At 40.3% G+C, this 17,973-nt stretch overlaps 1 protein-coding gene across 2 annotated transcripts in view; it reads right to left on the bottom strand.

Annotated features, from left to right (window-relative positions):
* Window positions 1-10,738: 10,738 nt before the first annotated feature.
* Window positions 10,739-17,973, bottom strand: part of UHRF2 (ubiquitin like with PHD and ring finger domains 2) — an 88,286-nt gene continuing 81,051 nt past the window's right edge. For both annotated transcript variants that reach the window (XM_036260453.1, XM_036260454.1), the window contains exons 15-17: window positions 16,275-16,373; window positions 14,206-14,380; window positions 10,739-10,856 (exon numbers count right to left, since the gene is read on the bottom strand). In XM_036260453.1, coding sequence (XP_036116346.1) covers window positions 14,234-14,380; window positions 16,275-16,373 — 246 coding nt within the window. In that variant the 3' untranslated portion in view covers window positions 10,739-10,856; window positions 14,206-14,233. The remainder of the gene's footprint in view (window positions 10,857-14,205; window positions 14,381-16,274; window positions 16,374-17,973) is intronic.

Genomic DNA, 17,973 nt, shown 5'->3' with positions numbered 1-17,973 from the left:
GAATACCTTCTTGGTCCATTTTTCAATCTTACTATCATGTACAGGCTCAGAGGGAATTGAAGGGTAATGAGCATACCTAACCCAATGGCCATTGTTACATTATCAGTTTTGTCTTTGGCTGGCTAAAGAAACAGTATGTATGTCTTATCCCTTTTTGTTAGACTTGTGTTAGGTTGCATGTAAGTGAAACCCAGCTACAGAAGTTTAATCAAATAGTTTATTTTTTTCTCATTTAACAGTAAGTCCAGAGGTAATAAGCCAAGGACTAGTGTTCCTTCAGTCTTTCAGATCTGCCTTCCTTTGCATAGTGGAGTTTTCGTCCTCATAGTCTTAAGATGGCTGCTGCATATCCAGGCATCACACACCCATTCTAGATAGAAAAAAAAGGGAGAAAACAAGAGACAAAAGGCAGATGCCGTCCAAGTTGGCTGCTTTTGAAATGCTTTCCCAGAGGTTCCACCCAGTAACCTCTGCTTCCTTTTGACTGGCCAGAATTGGTTCAAATTGCCACTCCCAGCCGCAAGGGGTACAGGAGGTCTTTTAGCTGGACATGTTACTGCCCCCAAAGAAAAGCAGGCATTTATTAATTAAAGAAAAGGGGAAGAATGGGTTTCAGGTAGGCAAGTAGCATGCCTGCCACAAATATGTTTCTCCTAGAAACAGCAAATGTTTCAGATGTTCTTCCCTGATAGTTACTAAGCACTCTCTAGCCCTGGCTACTTGGTTCCTCACATGGCCGCTTACTCAACTATCACTCAAGTTATGATAGTGATCTGGACAAAAGCTCAACTGCTCTGTAAGTGGTCCACTTATTCTCATACTTAAAAAACATTTGTAAAACAACGTATTTCAGCCTAATTAAGCAGGAGCAAATTGATGGGATCCATGGCTTCTTTTAAACATAACTTTTTATTGATTGATTGATTTTAGAGAGGGAAAGAAACATCCATTTGTTGTTCCACTTATTTATGCATTCTTTGGTTGATTCTTGCATGTGCCCTGACCTGGAATCAAACCCACAACCTTGGCATATTGAGACGACACTCGAACTAACCGAGCTACCCAGCCAAAGGCTAATATACTAATTAAGTGATTACTATCTATTGAGTACTTCTCAGGTGTCAGGTACTATTCTAAGTGTTTAAAACATATTATCTCATTGGAACCTTATAACATTCCACTTGTACACATGAGGGGAGTGGTATGGAGAGGTGCCCAAGGTCACATAGCTGGTGAACAGCTCCAGTACCCACTGGTAAAAGCAGGCTGCCCCATGGCTACGGTCACTGCCCTGCCTGTGCTGAAAACCAGGCTGTCCACACAGGCTGGCCATCGGGGCACGGGGTAGCCCCTTCCAAGGAAGGACAAGCATATGAAAACAAGTGGAGGAGGTGAACAGCAGTTTTCGAGTTCCTTTACCAGGCTGTGACGCGTCAGTGGTTGAACGCCAAAGCTGCTTCCACAACGGCTCCTCCACGGGCGATTACGCGTCGAAGTGAACTGTTTGTCCTTCACGAAGAAGTCACTTATGTGTTTACCTGACACTCATGCACCCGATTTCCCGCCTCCGAGTCTTTACCTGTGTGGTGTCCTCCATCTGGAGCATTGCCAGTCACCTTTGCTCTGCTGGCTCCTGTTTCTTCATCTCTCAGCATCTCAGAACTGGGCTATTTTCTATCTTGGTGCTCAGTTTGTTTTCCTGTACTCTTAGCACCATTAGTAATTATTCTGTTCAGATGGTTTTTGTCTGCTTCATTCAACCAAGTCCCCCTCGTACATCAGTGGATTCCCAGTGCTGAGCCAGGATCCCACCTGTACCAAGTGTCTGACAAACACAAAGATGAGTGGACTGAATAAAGGGATGATCTTTGATCTCAAACACTGATCACAGAGACCAGTATTCCCAGTGCCTTCAGTGAATCCTGTTCAAGCTAAGTACAGAACGCTGGACCTTGAAACAGCACCTCTGGACAGACATTGTGGTGGGCTCTCCCCTCCTTTATTGTGGTAAAATATATATAACGTTGACCATTTTAACCTTTTTCTGCAGTTCAGTGGCATCAAGGACATCCACCATGTTGTACAGGATGTGCTTGAAAATGAGGGGTCTGAGGTGGACACACACACTCATCCTTGGACACCCCCCCATCCCAGCCCCGGAACAATCCTAGCCTTGCAAGCATGTGGTAGAGGGTATGGGTCCCATCGGGAAAACCCATGAAAGCTCTAGATATATATAGGGGTTGTTTTCCGATGACAAACTGGTGTTGTTTATCCAAATAAAGAACGTGGGTGCCACTGTTGGGTGCAAGAAGTCATCTGGGACAAGTAGTTTGGAAACTCAGATGCTAGTGCTTTTAGAGATTCCCAGAGCCCCAGGACAGATGTTTTGGCTCAGACATGGGGCAGGCTCACAGATGTTTCCTAGGGCAGTGATTTTTCAAACCTCAGTGTATCTAGATCACCGGGAGGGCTTGTTGACACAGAACCCTGGGCCCCGCCGGCGTCTCTGATTCAGTAGGTCTGGGGCAGGGCCAGTTTCCATTTCGAACAAGTTCTAGGTATTGCCTCTCAGCTTTCTTTGTTCACATTTCAGGGAAATTTCCTGAACGCTAAGCTTTTAAGGGATGGTGAGGGTGGGAAAGATGCTGAACTTAGTCACCCTTGTATCTTTTAATCTTACAAATCTTACTATTTTGAGAGAACAATCCCTTTCCTGGCTTTGGCCGAGGCGCCTGCGGCCGGAGACTGAGAGTCCGCGCCACGTGCGCTTCGGCCTCGCTCCTGCCGGCGCTCCACCGAGGAAGTCTTTTTGCTTTTTTTTTTTTTAAGATCAGAATGTGATCTTTATTACCAACAAAGCTGGTGACGGGTTTTAGATCTCTAACCAGAAGGCTTGCTGTCCATTTTTGCCCTTGATGCTTCACCAGGCTAAGCCTGGGGACCCCACGCCCAGGGAGTCTGAGTCTGTGGAGCACATACAAAGGCCCAGAACTGCCGCCCCGCTGATCCCAGGTGCGAGGGAAGGTAAAAAGGGGCGTTTCCCCAGCGCTGGTGCAGCCACGAGGACCAATGGCAGTCATTATCAATCACCTTCCCTATGGAGAACAGGAGGCAGGCCAGTCAGGGGTGTCACACAGCTGAGGTCTTTCCACAAAGAACGCAGGGATCCAGGACGCAGGAGCTGGTGCCCAACACGGAGCACCTGTCTTGTAAGCCTGGTGGTTCTCTGCTGGGGGAGAGCAGGATAGCAACGAGACCACTCGCTCTGTAGTCACAGTGCTTTTAGCCATATCCCAGCTCCCCTACAGCCTAGCTGTATGATCTTAGAGAAGATAACCGACATCTCTGAGCCTCAGTCTCCTTACCTGTAAAATGATATCACCTGCAACTCCTAGGTGAGTATTGAATATACTGCTCTGAACAGTGCCTGACACAAAGCGAGTAAATGTTAGCTATTCTTCTCACCTTCAGTTAGGATCTTGTGTCCTAGACTGTACATTCCTGCACGCCTTGCCCAGGGTAGGAGCCCGACCCTAATCCGAAGTACCCCATTTTCAGACCCATCTTCCTCTCCTTTGCTTTCCATGCCTAATGGTCCTTTCCCTCTGGATGGCCAGAGAAAGTAAAAGAAACATGGGCTGTGACTTCATACGGATCTGGATGAAATCCTCAAGATACGCCAATTGTTTTGAGACAACAGACAAGGTCACGTATCCTTTCTTCCTTTCAGTTTCTTAAGGTATCAAATAGCAGTAATACAAGCACTGACCTCGATCAGGCTTGTTAAACGGATTAAATGAGGTAACACAAAGTGAGTACTTAGCATAGTGTCTGGCACCAGAAATCACTACCTTACTCAGCAAACACTGAGCCATTATGTACCTAGCAGGCACCATTCTAAATGACAGAGATACATGGTGAACAACAAAGATAAGTCCTTTCACAGAGAATCAATTCTAGATGGACAAACAGACAACACATAAATTAAGATTTCACAATGTTAAATGTTTGTTAGAAAACAAAAACCAATGTGATACTTGTGTGGGGGTTTGGGACTCCTTTATATTGGGTGGGCAGGGAAGGGTTCTCGGAAAGCTGACTTTTAGGCAAAAATCTGAAAAGAAACCAGCCGTAACTCGATGTGGGATGGGAGGTATTCAGAAAGAGGGAGGAGCATGTTTGAAAGCCTGGGTATCTGTACTCTCCACTTTTACATTTAGTTATTTTAAATCTCACATGTAAAGGGTTTTAAGAATCCCTGGGAAATAGGGAGGGGAGAAGGATGAGGAATAAAAGCTGGGGTTGAAGCAAGGTGTACAAATCTTGCTAGGAGTTAGAAATGGGGAGAGGGTGTTGAACCTAGAGAATCAAGATCACAGAGAATAAAAATAGGGTCTAGAGAAGAAGGGGACCCTGACTCAGGTGGAAAGCTTTGAGGAAAAAGAGGTACAGGTATGTGTGTGTGTGTGTGTGTGGGGGGGGTTCTTGTGTCAGGAAGGGAGGAAGCATTTGTGATGGAGGGAGCCGGAATCAAAGTGGGAGAAGATGCAGATCAGGAACAGGAAAAGAAGTGGGGGTGGGGGGAGGCAGATAAGGACCTATGGTGGGAATAAGGAGAAAAATTAAGATGTGAAAGTGGAGAAAAACATCATCAGCTCAGTGATGGCAGATGAAAGAAGAGTCCGGAGGGGGGAGGGGAGAAAAGCCAGAGATGGTGGGGTCCAGGAGGTGGGAGAAGGCTGTCCAGGGTGGGATGAGAAGGGAGTCCAGAGAAGGAGCAGCAAGGCCCACTCAAATTAGGGAGAGAGAGATCAAGAGAATGGGGAAGAGAGAAGATTAAAAAGTTGGCTTGAGATGGCAAAGGGGAAGGGTAGAGGCAGGAGGCCCTGCGTTTGGGAGGGGCAGGCAGGGGCGGAGCAGACCCAGGGCCCAAGTTCCCTGGATGAGAAACAGCACAGGGAGAAGCACTGGACATTGAGAGCCAAGGTCATGGATGGGACCACCTCTCAGTGAACGGGTAGAGGGAGGACCCCTTGAGTAGGAGGAAAAGGTGTCTGGGAGGGGAGAATCCTGAGAGAAAGGGAAGAGCCAAGACGTCTTTTTTGGAAACCAACAAGACAGCAAGACTGTTGAACTGAAGGGACAAGTGGAAGGGACTGCCAATGCCCCCCGGGTTAGAGTGTCTTAGAAGCTGAACACAGTCCACAGAGCAGCAAGCCCTGAGGACTTCCCAAGATCACAGAATCTGAAGGGCTGGAGGACCCACTTGTTCATTGCCGGATATGTATGTAGGCAGGTACTCTGACATGTATGATGAATGTGGAGCGTGTTCGTGTGCATGAGTGTATGATGTTCTTTCCCTCCCTTCTCCTGTTCATATGTAATTCTCATTGCTGGCCTCACTGAGTACATGGTCTCCTTCCCTGTCCCCCACTCCTCAAGTCCTCCCAACTGTTGCTTGAACTTGACAGGCTCTACCTTCTCAGCCTTCATACCTGTACCCCTTGTTCATCTGGAGCTTTTCCAGGGTCTCCTCCACACGTTCCATACATACAACTCCCAGGGGGTGGCGGGAAGTCCCTAATATTACAGATACAATCCCGTCAGGTGACTCATCCCAAAGTTTGTTTGGAAATGTAGACAATTTGCAGCAGGAGGTCTCTGGTGCCTGAAAGTGGCAAGGGTTATTGGGTGCCTTTTCCCTACAAACAGTGCTGACAGATTATGCTTTAATTGGCTTTACAGGCCACTTTAGGAAACAAGCCCTTTCCTCTATATCACTGTTCCTACCGGAAACATTTGTACCAATTCTACGAACAAGAGGTTATTTCATTTTCAGCCTACATCGTCAGAGATGATGGCTATCATTCTTTTACAAATTAACTTCTAAAATACAAGTTTGAAATTGCCTGTAATTCTTCTGAATTCAACAGAATTGATGGGAGGGTTGAAAAAAATCAACTATTTTTTTTTAATGGGCCTACAGGGAGGGCTTTCTGGGTATCTATAGAGGTTAGGGTTTTCAGAACTGATGCAAGAGAAACTGTAGTGGGCTTTTGATCTGATTGTTGCATTGTGCTTTAACATCATTAGTAAAAATGTTTGTATAGTTCGAGTGACATTTTAAATTTTCTACAAAAGCACTTCTGAAGATCATTTGAAAAAACATAAGACTTGGTGAGACTCAAGATTTACATGCTTTAAATAACAGCCAAACTCCCAGAAAACAGGGTAGAATCCAATGGCACCAGGAGTGATGTCAGTCGTCCTAAAAAAAATGCAGTTTTCCCGAAGGTGTTGCCTCCGGGAACTTGATCCAGAAGTGCCCCTCACTGAAGTAGGAGCAGCCGAAGAAGAATGAGATGCAAACAGATTCTTTCTTAAAAGACTGGCATAAAGACTGGAAAAAAAGAAAAGATAACTTGCTTGCATTCAATATATTTTATCCAACATGAACTACACAGGAATATTCAAGTTTCCTAAAATAGAAGAACTAAATGCTTTTACTGGTTAAAAGAAGCTGCTTCAAATGCATTCCAAAAGACAAGGAGGAAAATACTTTCCATGGAAGGAGACAGTGGGTAGGCTGTTAAATAAACTTGCAAATAGCCAAGGAGTGAGCACTGGATGCGGTGCCAGCCATGTTGGGAGGGGCAGGGAAGGAGTGTGCAGGGAGGGTGAGCGCTTCTGTATTTTGTCAAAAATAGAGCCTTTCATTGGTGGCGGTGTCTGCCATTCAGGAAAGTGCTGTCAGTCTGAAGTCTAATGCCAGTGAGCACGAGGCAGTTCTGGTAGGAGATGCTGAAAGGTGGCACAGTTAAGCAGCTCAATCCAGAAATTAGCTGCATTTAAGAATGCAGCCCACGGTTTTTATACGTATGAAAATGAGAAGAAGTATGTGCCATTGAACAACCAGTCAGATATTTTTAGATGAAATTCAGTCAGGTTGCATATTTGTTCTCTTCAAATGTCCAAACCTGATTTTCAAAGGGCAAAAGGATGTAAATTAAAAATAAACAACACAGTGAAACAGGAAAAGTAGTGGAAAACAACACAGTCTTGAGTTTAAATTCTAAGTCTGCGAGTTGACTACCTGTGACTTATGGTGAGTAACTCTCAAACCACTACCTCGTCTGTAAAATGGAGATAATGCCATTTACTTCACAGGTTGTGAGGAGTAAGTGAAATAATACATGAAAAATACTGACAGCACTTCCTTCCTTTTGGAGAAACTGAGGAACTGTATGTGAAACATTGCTATCCCTGCTCCAAAGACATGGATATGATGGTGAAACATTCCTCTTCTCCTCGTTAAAAAAAAAAAAAAAAAAAAAAGGTACTCAAGTACTCAAGGAAGAAACGAATGGACAGTAAGGAGCAGAAATGGGGCATTTTCGGAACCAGGAAAGCCCTGTTTCAATATGAGGACTCGAAAATCAGTATCTACTAAACTCAGGGTCATAGTAGAAAACAAGCTTTCCCTCCCAGACCACGGGCCACTAACAACACATGAACGCAGAAGCCAAATTCATACCAGCTACATCTTGGACTTGCATTCAACAAAATTAGCATAACAAATGGCTTAGTTTCAGGAAAACATCTAGCGCCCCAGTAGAAACAATCTAAAAATTTCTCCAAACAAAGCAATTGTGTCTACACAAAATGAAGCCCTAAACAAAACACTCGCAGAAGAAAATGCCACAGATGAACTCACAAACTTATAAAACACAGTGAAATTCAATGTTAAGCAACAATAAGTGGCAGAATTCTTACTTTAAGAACCAGAAATGAGAGAAAGATTAAAAGGACTTTGAAATTAGTGTTTTTGCTTGGCCGGAGTGGCTCAGTGGATTGAGTGTCGTCCCATGAACTGAGGTCCCGGTTGGATTTCCAGTCAGGGCACATGCCCGGGTTGTGGACTTGATCCCCAGTAGGGGGCGTGCAGGAGGCAGTTGACTGATGTTTCTCTCTCCCCCTTCCTCTAAAAAAGAAAAAAATCAATAAAAACATATTTTTAAGTGTGTTTTAAATGTTCAAATACTGGAAAAACTAAAATTCATCGATGAGCACAAGAGATTATGAAACTAGAACAGATGAACAAAATGAGAAAAAAAATAGTTCTTAGAATAAAATAAAACTTATTTAGATGGGTTAACAGTAGACTAGACTCAGAGAAAATTCAATGAATTGGAAGAAAGATATGAAGAAACCACCCAGAGCATAACACAGAGGGAGGGGGTAGAGAGGTGAATGATATGAGATGTTAAGGTTATGGAAGGTAGACTGCTGAAAACTTCTAATAGGTCAAGACAGATAGAAAATATGAAAGAGGAGCAATATTTTTAAAAGAAAGTAATTTCTAGAACAGAAGTCACATGTTTTCAATTTAAAGGGGTACAATGAGTCCCAAACAAAAAGTCCAGGATCCAGTGCAAAATTACTCATCTCGTGAACCAGGAAAATATCAACTTGAATAACAAATATATAAAAGACTAAAATGGAAATTTTAAAACTGAAAAATATAATAACGAAAACAAAAAAACTTACCAGATGGGCTTAAACAGCAGAATGTAGATGACTGAGAAAAGAGTCAGTGAAATCTGCAGATAGACCATTAAGGATGATCTAATCTGAACAGAATATAAATTGAATAAAAATGAACAAAATCTCAGAGACTTGTGGGACTATAACGAAAGAGCTAACATTCAAGTAGAGTTCCAGAAGAGGAGAAAGAATGAGGGACTAAATCAGAAAGATATAATGACTGAAAACTTTCCGTATTTGACAGAAGATATAATCTAGAGTCAAGAAGCCAAGTGAACCCAAAACAAGATGACCCCAAAGAATCCCATGCTCAAACACATCATAATCAAATTTCTGAAGATTAAAGAAAGAAAAAGGTCTTGAAAAAAGCCAGAGAAAAATAACACATTACCCGTAAGGGGACATAATGAGTTAACAGCAGATTTATCAGAAACCAAGGTTCAACTGGGTGAAAATCCACTTCTGTGCTTGTTCTTGTGGCTTCAGGACCTTGCTGGCTGTTGGCTGGAGACATCAGTTTCTTGCTACACGGGCCTCTCCATAAAGGAGCACAAAACATGGCAGTTGTCTTCTCTCAAGAGCGAGCAAGACAGGCTGTCCAAAGTTAAAGACACAGCCCTGGTTGGCTTGGCGCAACGGTCAGAGCATCAATCCATGGACCAAAGGGTCTTGGGTTCGATTCCCAGTCAAGGGCATGTGCCTGGGTTTCAAGTTTGATCCCTGGCCCTGGTCGGGGTCATACAGGAGGCAACCAATTGATGTGTCTTTCTCACATCAATGTCACTCTCTCTCAATAGAAAATATACTCAGGGGCAGATTACAAAACAAAACAAAAAAAATCAATTCCTAGGCTGAAGAATTTAGGAATGCTTCAATTTACCAGAATAGGCTAGGTCATGTTGTACTAAAAACTCGAACATCTCAGGGCCTTAAAGATTTATTTTTCATTCATGTTGCATGTCCATCCCAAGTTGGCTGCAGGCTCTGAAACATTCTCATACTAGAACCTAGGCTGATATGAAAGTTTTACCTGGATGCTACTGATCTCCATGGAAGGAGAAAGAAAACTCTGGAGGGCAATGAAATATTTTGCCTAGAAGTGACACATGGCATTTTTGTCACAACTAACTGATCAATTGGTCACCTGGCCCTAGCCAACCACAAGGAGGCTAGTATGTGTAATCCTAACACATGTACTTGAGACCCAGAAACAGCCGGTGAACAGTACAAATAAGCACTACAGTCATTCTGGTCACTAAATAGCCCATTCTTCTCTCTTACAGAAACTACACACCCTTTGGAATGGTTACAATAAAATGAACAAAACAAAGTATTAGTATGTGGGGCAACCAGAACTCTCACACACCACTGACAGGAATATAAAATGATATAAACTACTTTTGAAATACCTCTTCATTTTTGAGTGAAAAATTATAAAATTGGTATGTATGGTAAGCATATATATACTGTTTTACAAAGATTTACACACAAAGGTTCATAGCAGCTTTATTAATAGCAAAATCCTGGAAACTTAAATATCCACCAGCAGATGAATAAATAAAACGTTGTGGAATAGTCATATAATGAATTACTCAGCGATATGTTCAAACTTTGGCAGTATCCATTGTTTTGTCTGTTACATTTTTTTCCCCAAAATCATGTTTGTTTCAAAAGATTTTAATCTCAAATTGCTCTTCACACAGCAGCTTGTTCTTCCATCAATGCAATGCAATCGCATCCTTAAAGAATAGTTTTAAGCCCAGCCGGTGTGGCTCAGTGGTTGAGCACTGACCCCTGCACCAAGATGTCACCAGCTTGATTCCCAGGCTGTGGGCCCAATCCCTAGTGGGGGGGCATGCAGGAGGCGGCCAATTGATATTCTCTCATTCTCTGTCATCGATGTTTCTATCTCTCCCTCTCCCTAAAATCAATAAAAGAAAAAAAGTTAAAAAAAAAAAAAAAGTTGTAAAACTCTTATTCTTTCATTCATTGTTTTCAACAGAGGTAATTAGGTCATTCTGCTTGGTCTGTCTAGCTAGCTCTTGATTTCTAATGTCCAGTGACTGGTGTTTTAATATTTCTTTTTGTGTGTAGTGTCTGATTAACCCAGGTTACTAAATATCAGTTTCTTCAGGATTTAAAGGTCTGGTATATGGGGACCGGTCAGCAGACAGTGGACAAGCAATAACAGCTCTTACCAACATGAGCTGGTGGCAAGCAGGCCATCAAGCTCAATTTCCACAAATTAGGTAGACAGCCATGACCTCTGTCTTCCAGGGTATTCTGAAGAATGGGGAAAGGTTTGGTCCCTAATGAGCAAAGAAAGAAAAAGGAGAAGTGGGCAAGTCAGAGTAAATCTCTACCCAGCTCTGATAAGTAGGATCTACACTAAAATCCAAAGCTTTAAGTAATATAGGCAGGGTCCCTTTCTGTTAGCCAGACTGTCACAACAAGGTTGTGAGAGAACAAAGGTTTTATTTTTATTTTTTAATCCTTACCCAAGGATATGGTTTTACCGACTTGGGGGGGGGGGGGCGGGGGGAGAGAAAGAGAGAAACACTGATCGTGGTTGCCTCCCTCCTGACCAGGATCAAAACCACAACCTGGGTATGTGCCCTGACTGGGAGTCAAACCCACTACCTTTTGGTGTACAGGATGACATCCAACCAAGTTAATCACACTTGCCAGGGCCAAAGAGTGTTTTAGATTACCAGCTTTTGAAAGATTACCTAGTATCCTTAAACATACTAGCTTACATATATTTGTTAAATAAAACATATTATCTAAAAGTGAGGTCTAAAACTAGAGGGCCTGCCTACACTAGAAAAAGTAATAAAAAATATATATATATCCTACCCATATTCGAGTGGCTGAATACTTAATAGTAATCACTGTAACCTACTAAATGTAACAGAAGCCAGTGAAAAGCTCATCTTTCAAACTTAAGCTTAAGAGACAACCAGATACTCCGGATCACCTGAAGGACAACCACCCACTTATAAAGAAGTCTTGGGGGGAAAAAATCAAATCTGAATCTGGTCATGCTTGAATTCTAACTACCAATTTACAAAAAATAAAGAGAAACAGGTTGAACCATTCCACATGGTTATAGTCAGAAAAATCTATTCTGCCAGAAAGACTTTAGAACAATTTTAACCCACAAATTGTAAAAGGTAAAGAAAAACAAAGATTGAGGGGTTTATAGAGATTAAAAGATATTTAACAGATAGTAATAACAGCGCAAGTTCCTTATTAGTATCCCGATTCAAACAAACTCAAAATATCCATGTATAACATTTGAGAAAATGGAAATTGAACACTTACCAGATATTTGATATAATTACCATTAATTTTTTTTTACATGTATTTAAAGGTATTGTGGTTATGCTTCTTTCAGATACAAACCAAAATATTTATGTGAAAAAAAAAAACAGTCTTCTAAAATATTTTAAGAGCAACATAAAATTGTTTATAGCTTTTGGCTCTACTTGATGCTTCTGAACATGTTAAGCTGTAATCAGCTTTGTTTCCTAGTCTATCCTGTTATAAGCCGAGTTAAGACAATATGTAGCATAACTGTGGGAATCATCTTACTAATAAAAGTGGTAGAACTAAACCAGTTCAAGTGGCCGAATATGGGACACATTCCCCACCCTTCATGCAGAGATATAGCCAATGCAGGAGGAAATTAGACCAGATGATGCAATTTACTGATCCATTTTCAATTTGATTCTTCAAAATAAAAATGATTCTCATGTTTATAACTAGCCCTAAGTGACAATAGCTTCAATCATTATGCTGTAAAGCAGAACCTGGTTTTGAATTTAATTGAAAACAAGAAAAGCACTGTAACTAGTTTAACTTATGTTCAAATGTGAGAGCCTCTATAGTACAAAAGTAATTAAAGATTGCCACGTCTAGACTCAGATTGCCTAAATTTACAGTTCTGCCACTTTTTTGGTATTATGAGCTTTAGCACATTTCTTAACCTTTCTTTGCCTTTAATGTTCATCCATAAGATGGGGATAAGACTGTCAGCAGGATTAAACAAATACATATAAAAACATACAAGTGACTAGTGCAAAGCAAATAGTCAATGCATATTAGCTATATATATGACTAAATTCAGGGGTGGGAAAATTGATTCAATCAAATTAAAACTTTGGTGAAAAAATATAATAATCTAGTTTCAGAGACTAAAACTTTTAGAATATTCTTGTGTCTATGAAATAAGAAGTAGCACTGATTAAGTGAAAATTGAACATAAGAGTGAAGTTATTATAAATAAAATAGGTCACTAGATTCTTATAGTGAAAGTTTCCCATTTAGTTAAAAAAAAATAAAAGGCAAACCTAGAGTGAAATCTGTCCTTAGTGCTTAAGATTTCATAGTAGTTCTCATTACCAAAAATCAAGAGCAAAAAGTTGTGCGAAATGTCTTTTTCAATAAAAACATACAATAAAATACTGTGAAAATTATTCTTTTTTTAAAAAAAACCCTTACCTGAGGATATTTTTTCCAATGACTTTTAGAAAGTAGAAGGGAAGAAGGAAGAGAGAGAGAGGTAAAGAGGGAAAGGAGGGGGAAGGAAGGGGAGGGAGGAAAAGGGGGAGAGGGAGAGAGAGAGATCACTTGGTTGCCTCTCACACAACCCCAACCAGGGCTTGAACCTGCAACCCTTCAGTCCACAGGCCGACACTCTAACCGCTGAGACAAACCAGCCAGGGCGAAATGATTGATTCTTAGACATACATACTATCAGCCAGACAAATGTGTAACAGTGAAGCAAGATGAGCTATTTTGCTGGTCATAAAATATTTATTAAGGTATACTTTAGGGAGTATAGTGAATATAAAATTTAGGATCACAATATGAAGCAATTTCAGCCCTCTCAAAAGTCAGCCCAGTCCTCAATGCTCTGCAGATGTAAAACCACTGGTGAGACTCACTAAAAGCAGTTTGACTAGTACAGAAGAGGCTTTTCATAAACATTTACAATTAGAGCATCCGAATACCTCTTTTAAGTGCAAAACCACACCACATTACACTAATGCAGCAATAATGCATTCATATTGTTCTCATTAGTCATTAGTAGTCAACTTGCATAAAACACCAGAAAAAAGCACAATGGAGCTCACAAAATGGGCTAAAAAATGAACTTTTTCTTGCAAAACACACATTGTAATGGAAGAAGATATTAAAAATGTATTATGCACACTACAGAAGCTGCGTTCATTCCAATGATCTCAAGTGTCATTTCCTTTTCTGTAAAATCAAATTACATGAACCAGGCACAACTAATATCGGGGAGGCAGTGTGTAGCTAAAATTTCATTTAACTAATTATTCAATGATTTAAAAAATCCCCATAAATCTTTTCTGTCCTGAGGTAGTTGCAAAATAAATCATAACTTGGATATCAACTAGAGCTGAGGTTTCAACTTTTACTCATTACAACTAGTTGTTAATGACAGAAACTACCTTTTGATATTTAAAAGACAGTTGAGAAATGGGCCTCTTACTACACACACACACACGATGATGGCTATGTAGGAAAAGAGGATTAGCTGCTTCAGAACATGAGAGATATGGTCCACCATTGCTTCCACCCCTACCCACCCCCAACCACTTTAGATTCTTTATTGTCCAAAAAAATCACCAGGAGCAACACAGTGGAAGTAGACAAATCATCGTCCTTTGCTGTAGCCAGGGAAGAAAAGGTCAAGTAGAGTCTGCAGAATTTCATTGGGAATCATGATGTAATTCTGGCCAAGATCATGCCGGCAAGCGGGACAGGAGAAAACTTGAGCCTTAAAGGAACGCTGTAAACAATCCTAAGGCAAAACACAACAAAAAACACCAAAAATACACTCAATTTCCTCTGAGTGCAGAGCATGTAGAAAAGTACTCAACAATTTATGCTTTTGAATAGGAACTAGAAATGTACTGTTTGGCAACAAGAAAAATATAAAAGATGACTAACTAGAAAAGGCCTGAATCTATACTATGCACACTGGTCTACAGACATGGCTTTAGCTCTACCTCTAGGCACAGTGATTTTCAGCCTTTTCAATCTCCTGGCACACAGACTAATTTCTAAAATTCTGTGGTACACCAAAAATATGTTTTTTTGTGGATCTAATAAAAAATACATATAATTTTGATTGATTTAGTAAAAAGAAATAGAGGTAATAGTAATTGCCTACCCCTTTTGCTCCAAAGTGACTTTAAAAAATCAGGTGGCTATACTTGTATGTAAGAATTTCTAACCCTGGCTGGTTTGGCTCAGCGGTTAGAGCTTCAGCCCGCGGACCAGAGAGTCCCGGGTTCGGTTCCCTCTATGGGCATGTACCTCGGTTGCAGTTTGTCCCCTGCCCTGGTTGGGGCCGTGTGGGTGGCAACTATTTGATGTGTCTCTCCACCATCGATGTTTCTCTCTCTCTCTCTTCCTCCTGCTCTATCTGAAGATAAATGCAAAAATGTCCTTAAGTGACGATAAAAAGAAGAATTTCTAGTACCAAGAATTAACCAATCAGACGTAACCTTATTATGCAACATGACCAATAAAATGCAACTCTACTATGTGACCTATATATTTATGGTTCGAGACAGGGGTATTCACACCTTATGGCTATTGTGTTGTCTGTTGTCATTTTTTTATTTGATAATCTAAGGGAAAAGAAGTCAGTGTCCCTGACCAAATACTCAGTTATTTGTGTGTTTTAAAAATTCTTGCAGTACAAAGCCCTGGCCGGTGTGGCTCAGCAGTTAGAGCGTCAGCCTGCGGTCCAGAGAGACCCAGGTTCGGTTCCCGCTAAGGGCATGTACCTTGGTTGCAGTTTGTCCCCAGTCCTGGTCGGGTTGTGTGGGTGGCAACCACTCGATGTTTCTCTCTCTCTCTCCCTCCCACTCTATCTGAACAAAAAATAGAAAAATGTCCTCAGGTGATAAAAAAAAAAAATTCTTGCAGTACACAGATTAAAAGTCGCTGCTCTAGCACATACTGTGAGACTTCAGGTAAATCACTTAACGTTTGTATGCTTTAATTTCCTCATCCAGTAAAATGACAGTGTTAAAGATTATGGTCCTCACTAGCCTCATCTTCTAGGTTGGATTTTAATCCTGTTCTTTTCTGATAGAGTACTACAGAAAAAAAAATTCAGGATTCTCCTGTTTAGAACTAATACTTAAGTTATCATGTGTCTTCCAAAAATATATTTAAAAAGGACTCAATTTATTACACAGTTAACTAGCTCAAGGTAAGGCACAGACACACATGTGGAAGGTTTTCATTTTACAATAGAAACTAAAGTTTGGAAGTTAGGTCAGGGCACACAACTACCAAGCAGTAAAGTCAGATTCCAACCTTGTTTTTACTATAGCTCAAATTTTCCTTTCACACCACACTGATAACACAATATTCAACTCCTCTGAGCATGTTGCCAGATAGTAAACACTAATGACACCTTACTCTCTCTTCTCCATTTCTACCCTTCTCCAAAAACATCAAACACGATAGAATACCTCAACTATATATATTAGAATTACTATTACTATCTAATTAAAACATGCATCTATCACCAAGGTGTAATTAAGTACTTCTGAACTGGCAAAGTTCTATGACTATTCTGTTTTATGGAAAAATGCTTCTTCACATGCTAAAAACAGGCTGGGCGGTTAGTGTGCCTTCTGGCCTAATAGGGAAAATGAGAAAGAAATTCTACTTACTTTACAGACATTGTGGAGGCAATCTGTTGTCACAGGCTGGTAAACTAGCTCCTGGCAGCAGACACACATAAAAGATTGTTCCAATTTTTTCAGGAAATTCTAGATGGTACCCAAAGGGAAGAAAACAAAGGTTAGCAAGTAATTTTAAAAAGTATCTTAGTCATATTTAATACATTTTCTACTAAAAAAAAAAATCAAGTAGTGATTGTAATGATTAGCAAACACATAACAGAAATGGAAAAAAAAATTTTATAAGATATACACATTAGTTTTAAATCTCAGGATTGGGTTGAGAAAGGCTGCAAAGTCAAATATATAGCATTAAAATGTAAATGTTTCCACCCACAACCCCAATCTCACATTCCAGAGGTTATTATTTTTCACTGTTAAAAAAATTACGGCTCATGGACATGGAGAATAGTGTGGTGACTGGGGGGGGGGGGGGGGGGGGGGGGAGAACAAGTATTCTTTATTCAATCTTTTGCTACAAAATTTGAATATTTAAGATTAAAAGAAAGGGGAAAAAAAGCACTGGGCAATAATACTGTTTAATATCTAAGACTCCAAAGAATCAACATATTTATTTTCCTAGGATTATCTTCTGTGATATTTCACCTTAACTCCCAAATCCCTTATTTCCCTGATGCTAGTGTTTACTCAAATTGGGACTAAATTATAAAAGGTAGAGCCACTGAAAGCAAATGTGATCAAATGGGTGTTCTATACTCTTCAAACCATTACTTGTTCCATTTTACCCAAGCTGTTTGTTTCTTTTAAACTAGAAAGATAAGCCTTTTTTTTTTTTGAATAGTCACAGGACAATGCACTCAGTTATTTTTGGCAGTAAAGGAGTGTATTTTATGTTCTTTATGTTAATAGAAAAAGTAGTTTTTACAAGAATTTCAAGTAAAAATAAAAAACCCCAAATCCTAAAGTGTAAGACAAATATCATACAATCTCACTTATATGTGGAATCTAAACAAACAAATGTAACCTCATAAATATAGAAAGAAGTCAAATTGGTGGCGGCCAGGGGTGTGGTAGGGGGGCAAAATGGGTGAAGAGAGTCAAAAGGCGTAAACTTCCAGTTAAAAAATAAATAACTCGTAGCGATGTTATGTGCAGCATAGTGACTTGCATAGTTGAAAGTAGCTAAAAAAGTAAATCTTAAGGTTTTCATCACAAGAAAAAAGTTTTTTGTAACTATGCATGAGACAGATGTTAACTAGACTTATTGTAGTTTGCAATATACCAATATCAAATCATTATGCTGTATACACTGAAGCTAATATGTTTTATATTAATTATACCTCAATTAAAGGAAAATCAAAGGTCCTATTTCAAAGTTATGTCTTGATACTAACTTATTAGTAAACATGGATTATAAAAGTCAAGTAAATTATCAGCAAAGCATTATGCAATACATTAAAAGAATAAACCAGCCCAGCCGGTGTGGCTCAGTGGTTGAGCACTGACCCCATGCACCAACAGGTCACCAGTTCTATTCCCGGTCAGGGCACATGCTCAGGTTGTGGGTGGGCCTAATCACCCCTCTCTCTCTCAAAGAAATAAAGAAAAAAAAAAAAGAATAAACCAGTTTAAAACTATAAATTTAATACCAGGTACTCTCTCCCTGAGAAATGCCGTTTTTTGTTTGTTTGTTTTAAATCCTGACTTGAGGTTGTTTTTCCATTTTTGG

Source organism: Molossus molossus, unplaced genomic scaffold (genome assembly GCF_014108415.1).
Source record: "Molossus molossus isolate mMolMol1 unplaced genomic scaffold, mMolMol1.p scaffold_m16_p_14, whole genome shotgun sequence".
Taxonomy (NCBI): domain Eukaryota; kingdom Metazoa; phylum Chordata; class Mammalia; order Chiroptera; family Molossidae; genus Molossus; species Molossus molossus.
The sequence above is the reverse complement of the archived record's forward strand: the minus strand, read 5'-3'. Positions and strand labels throughout refer to the sequence as shown.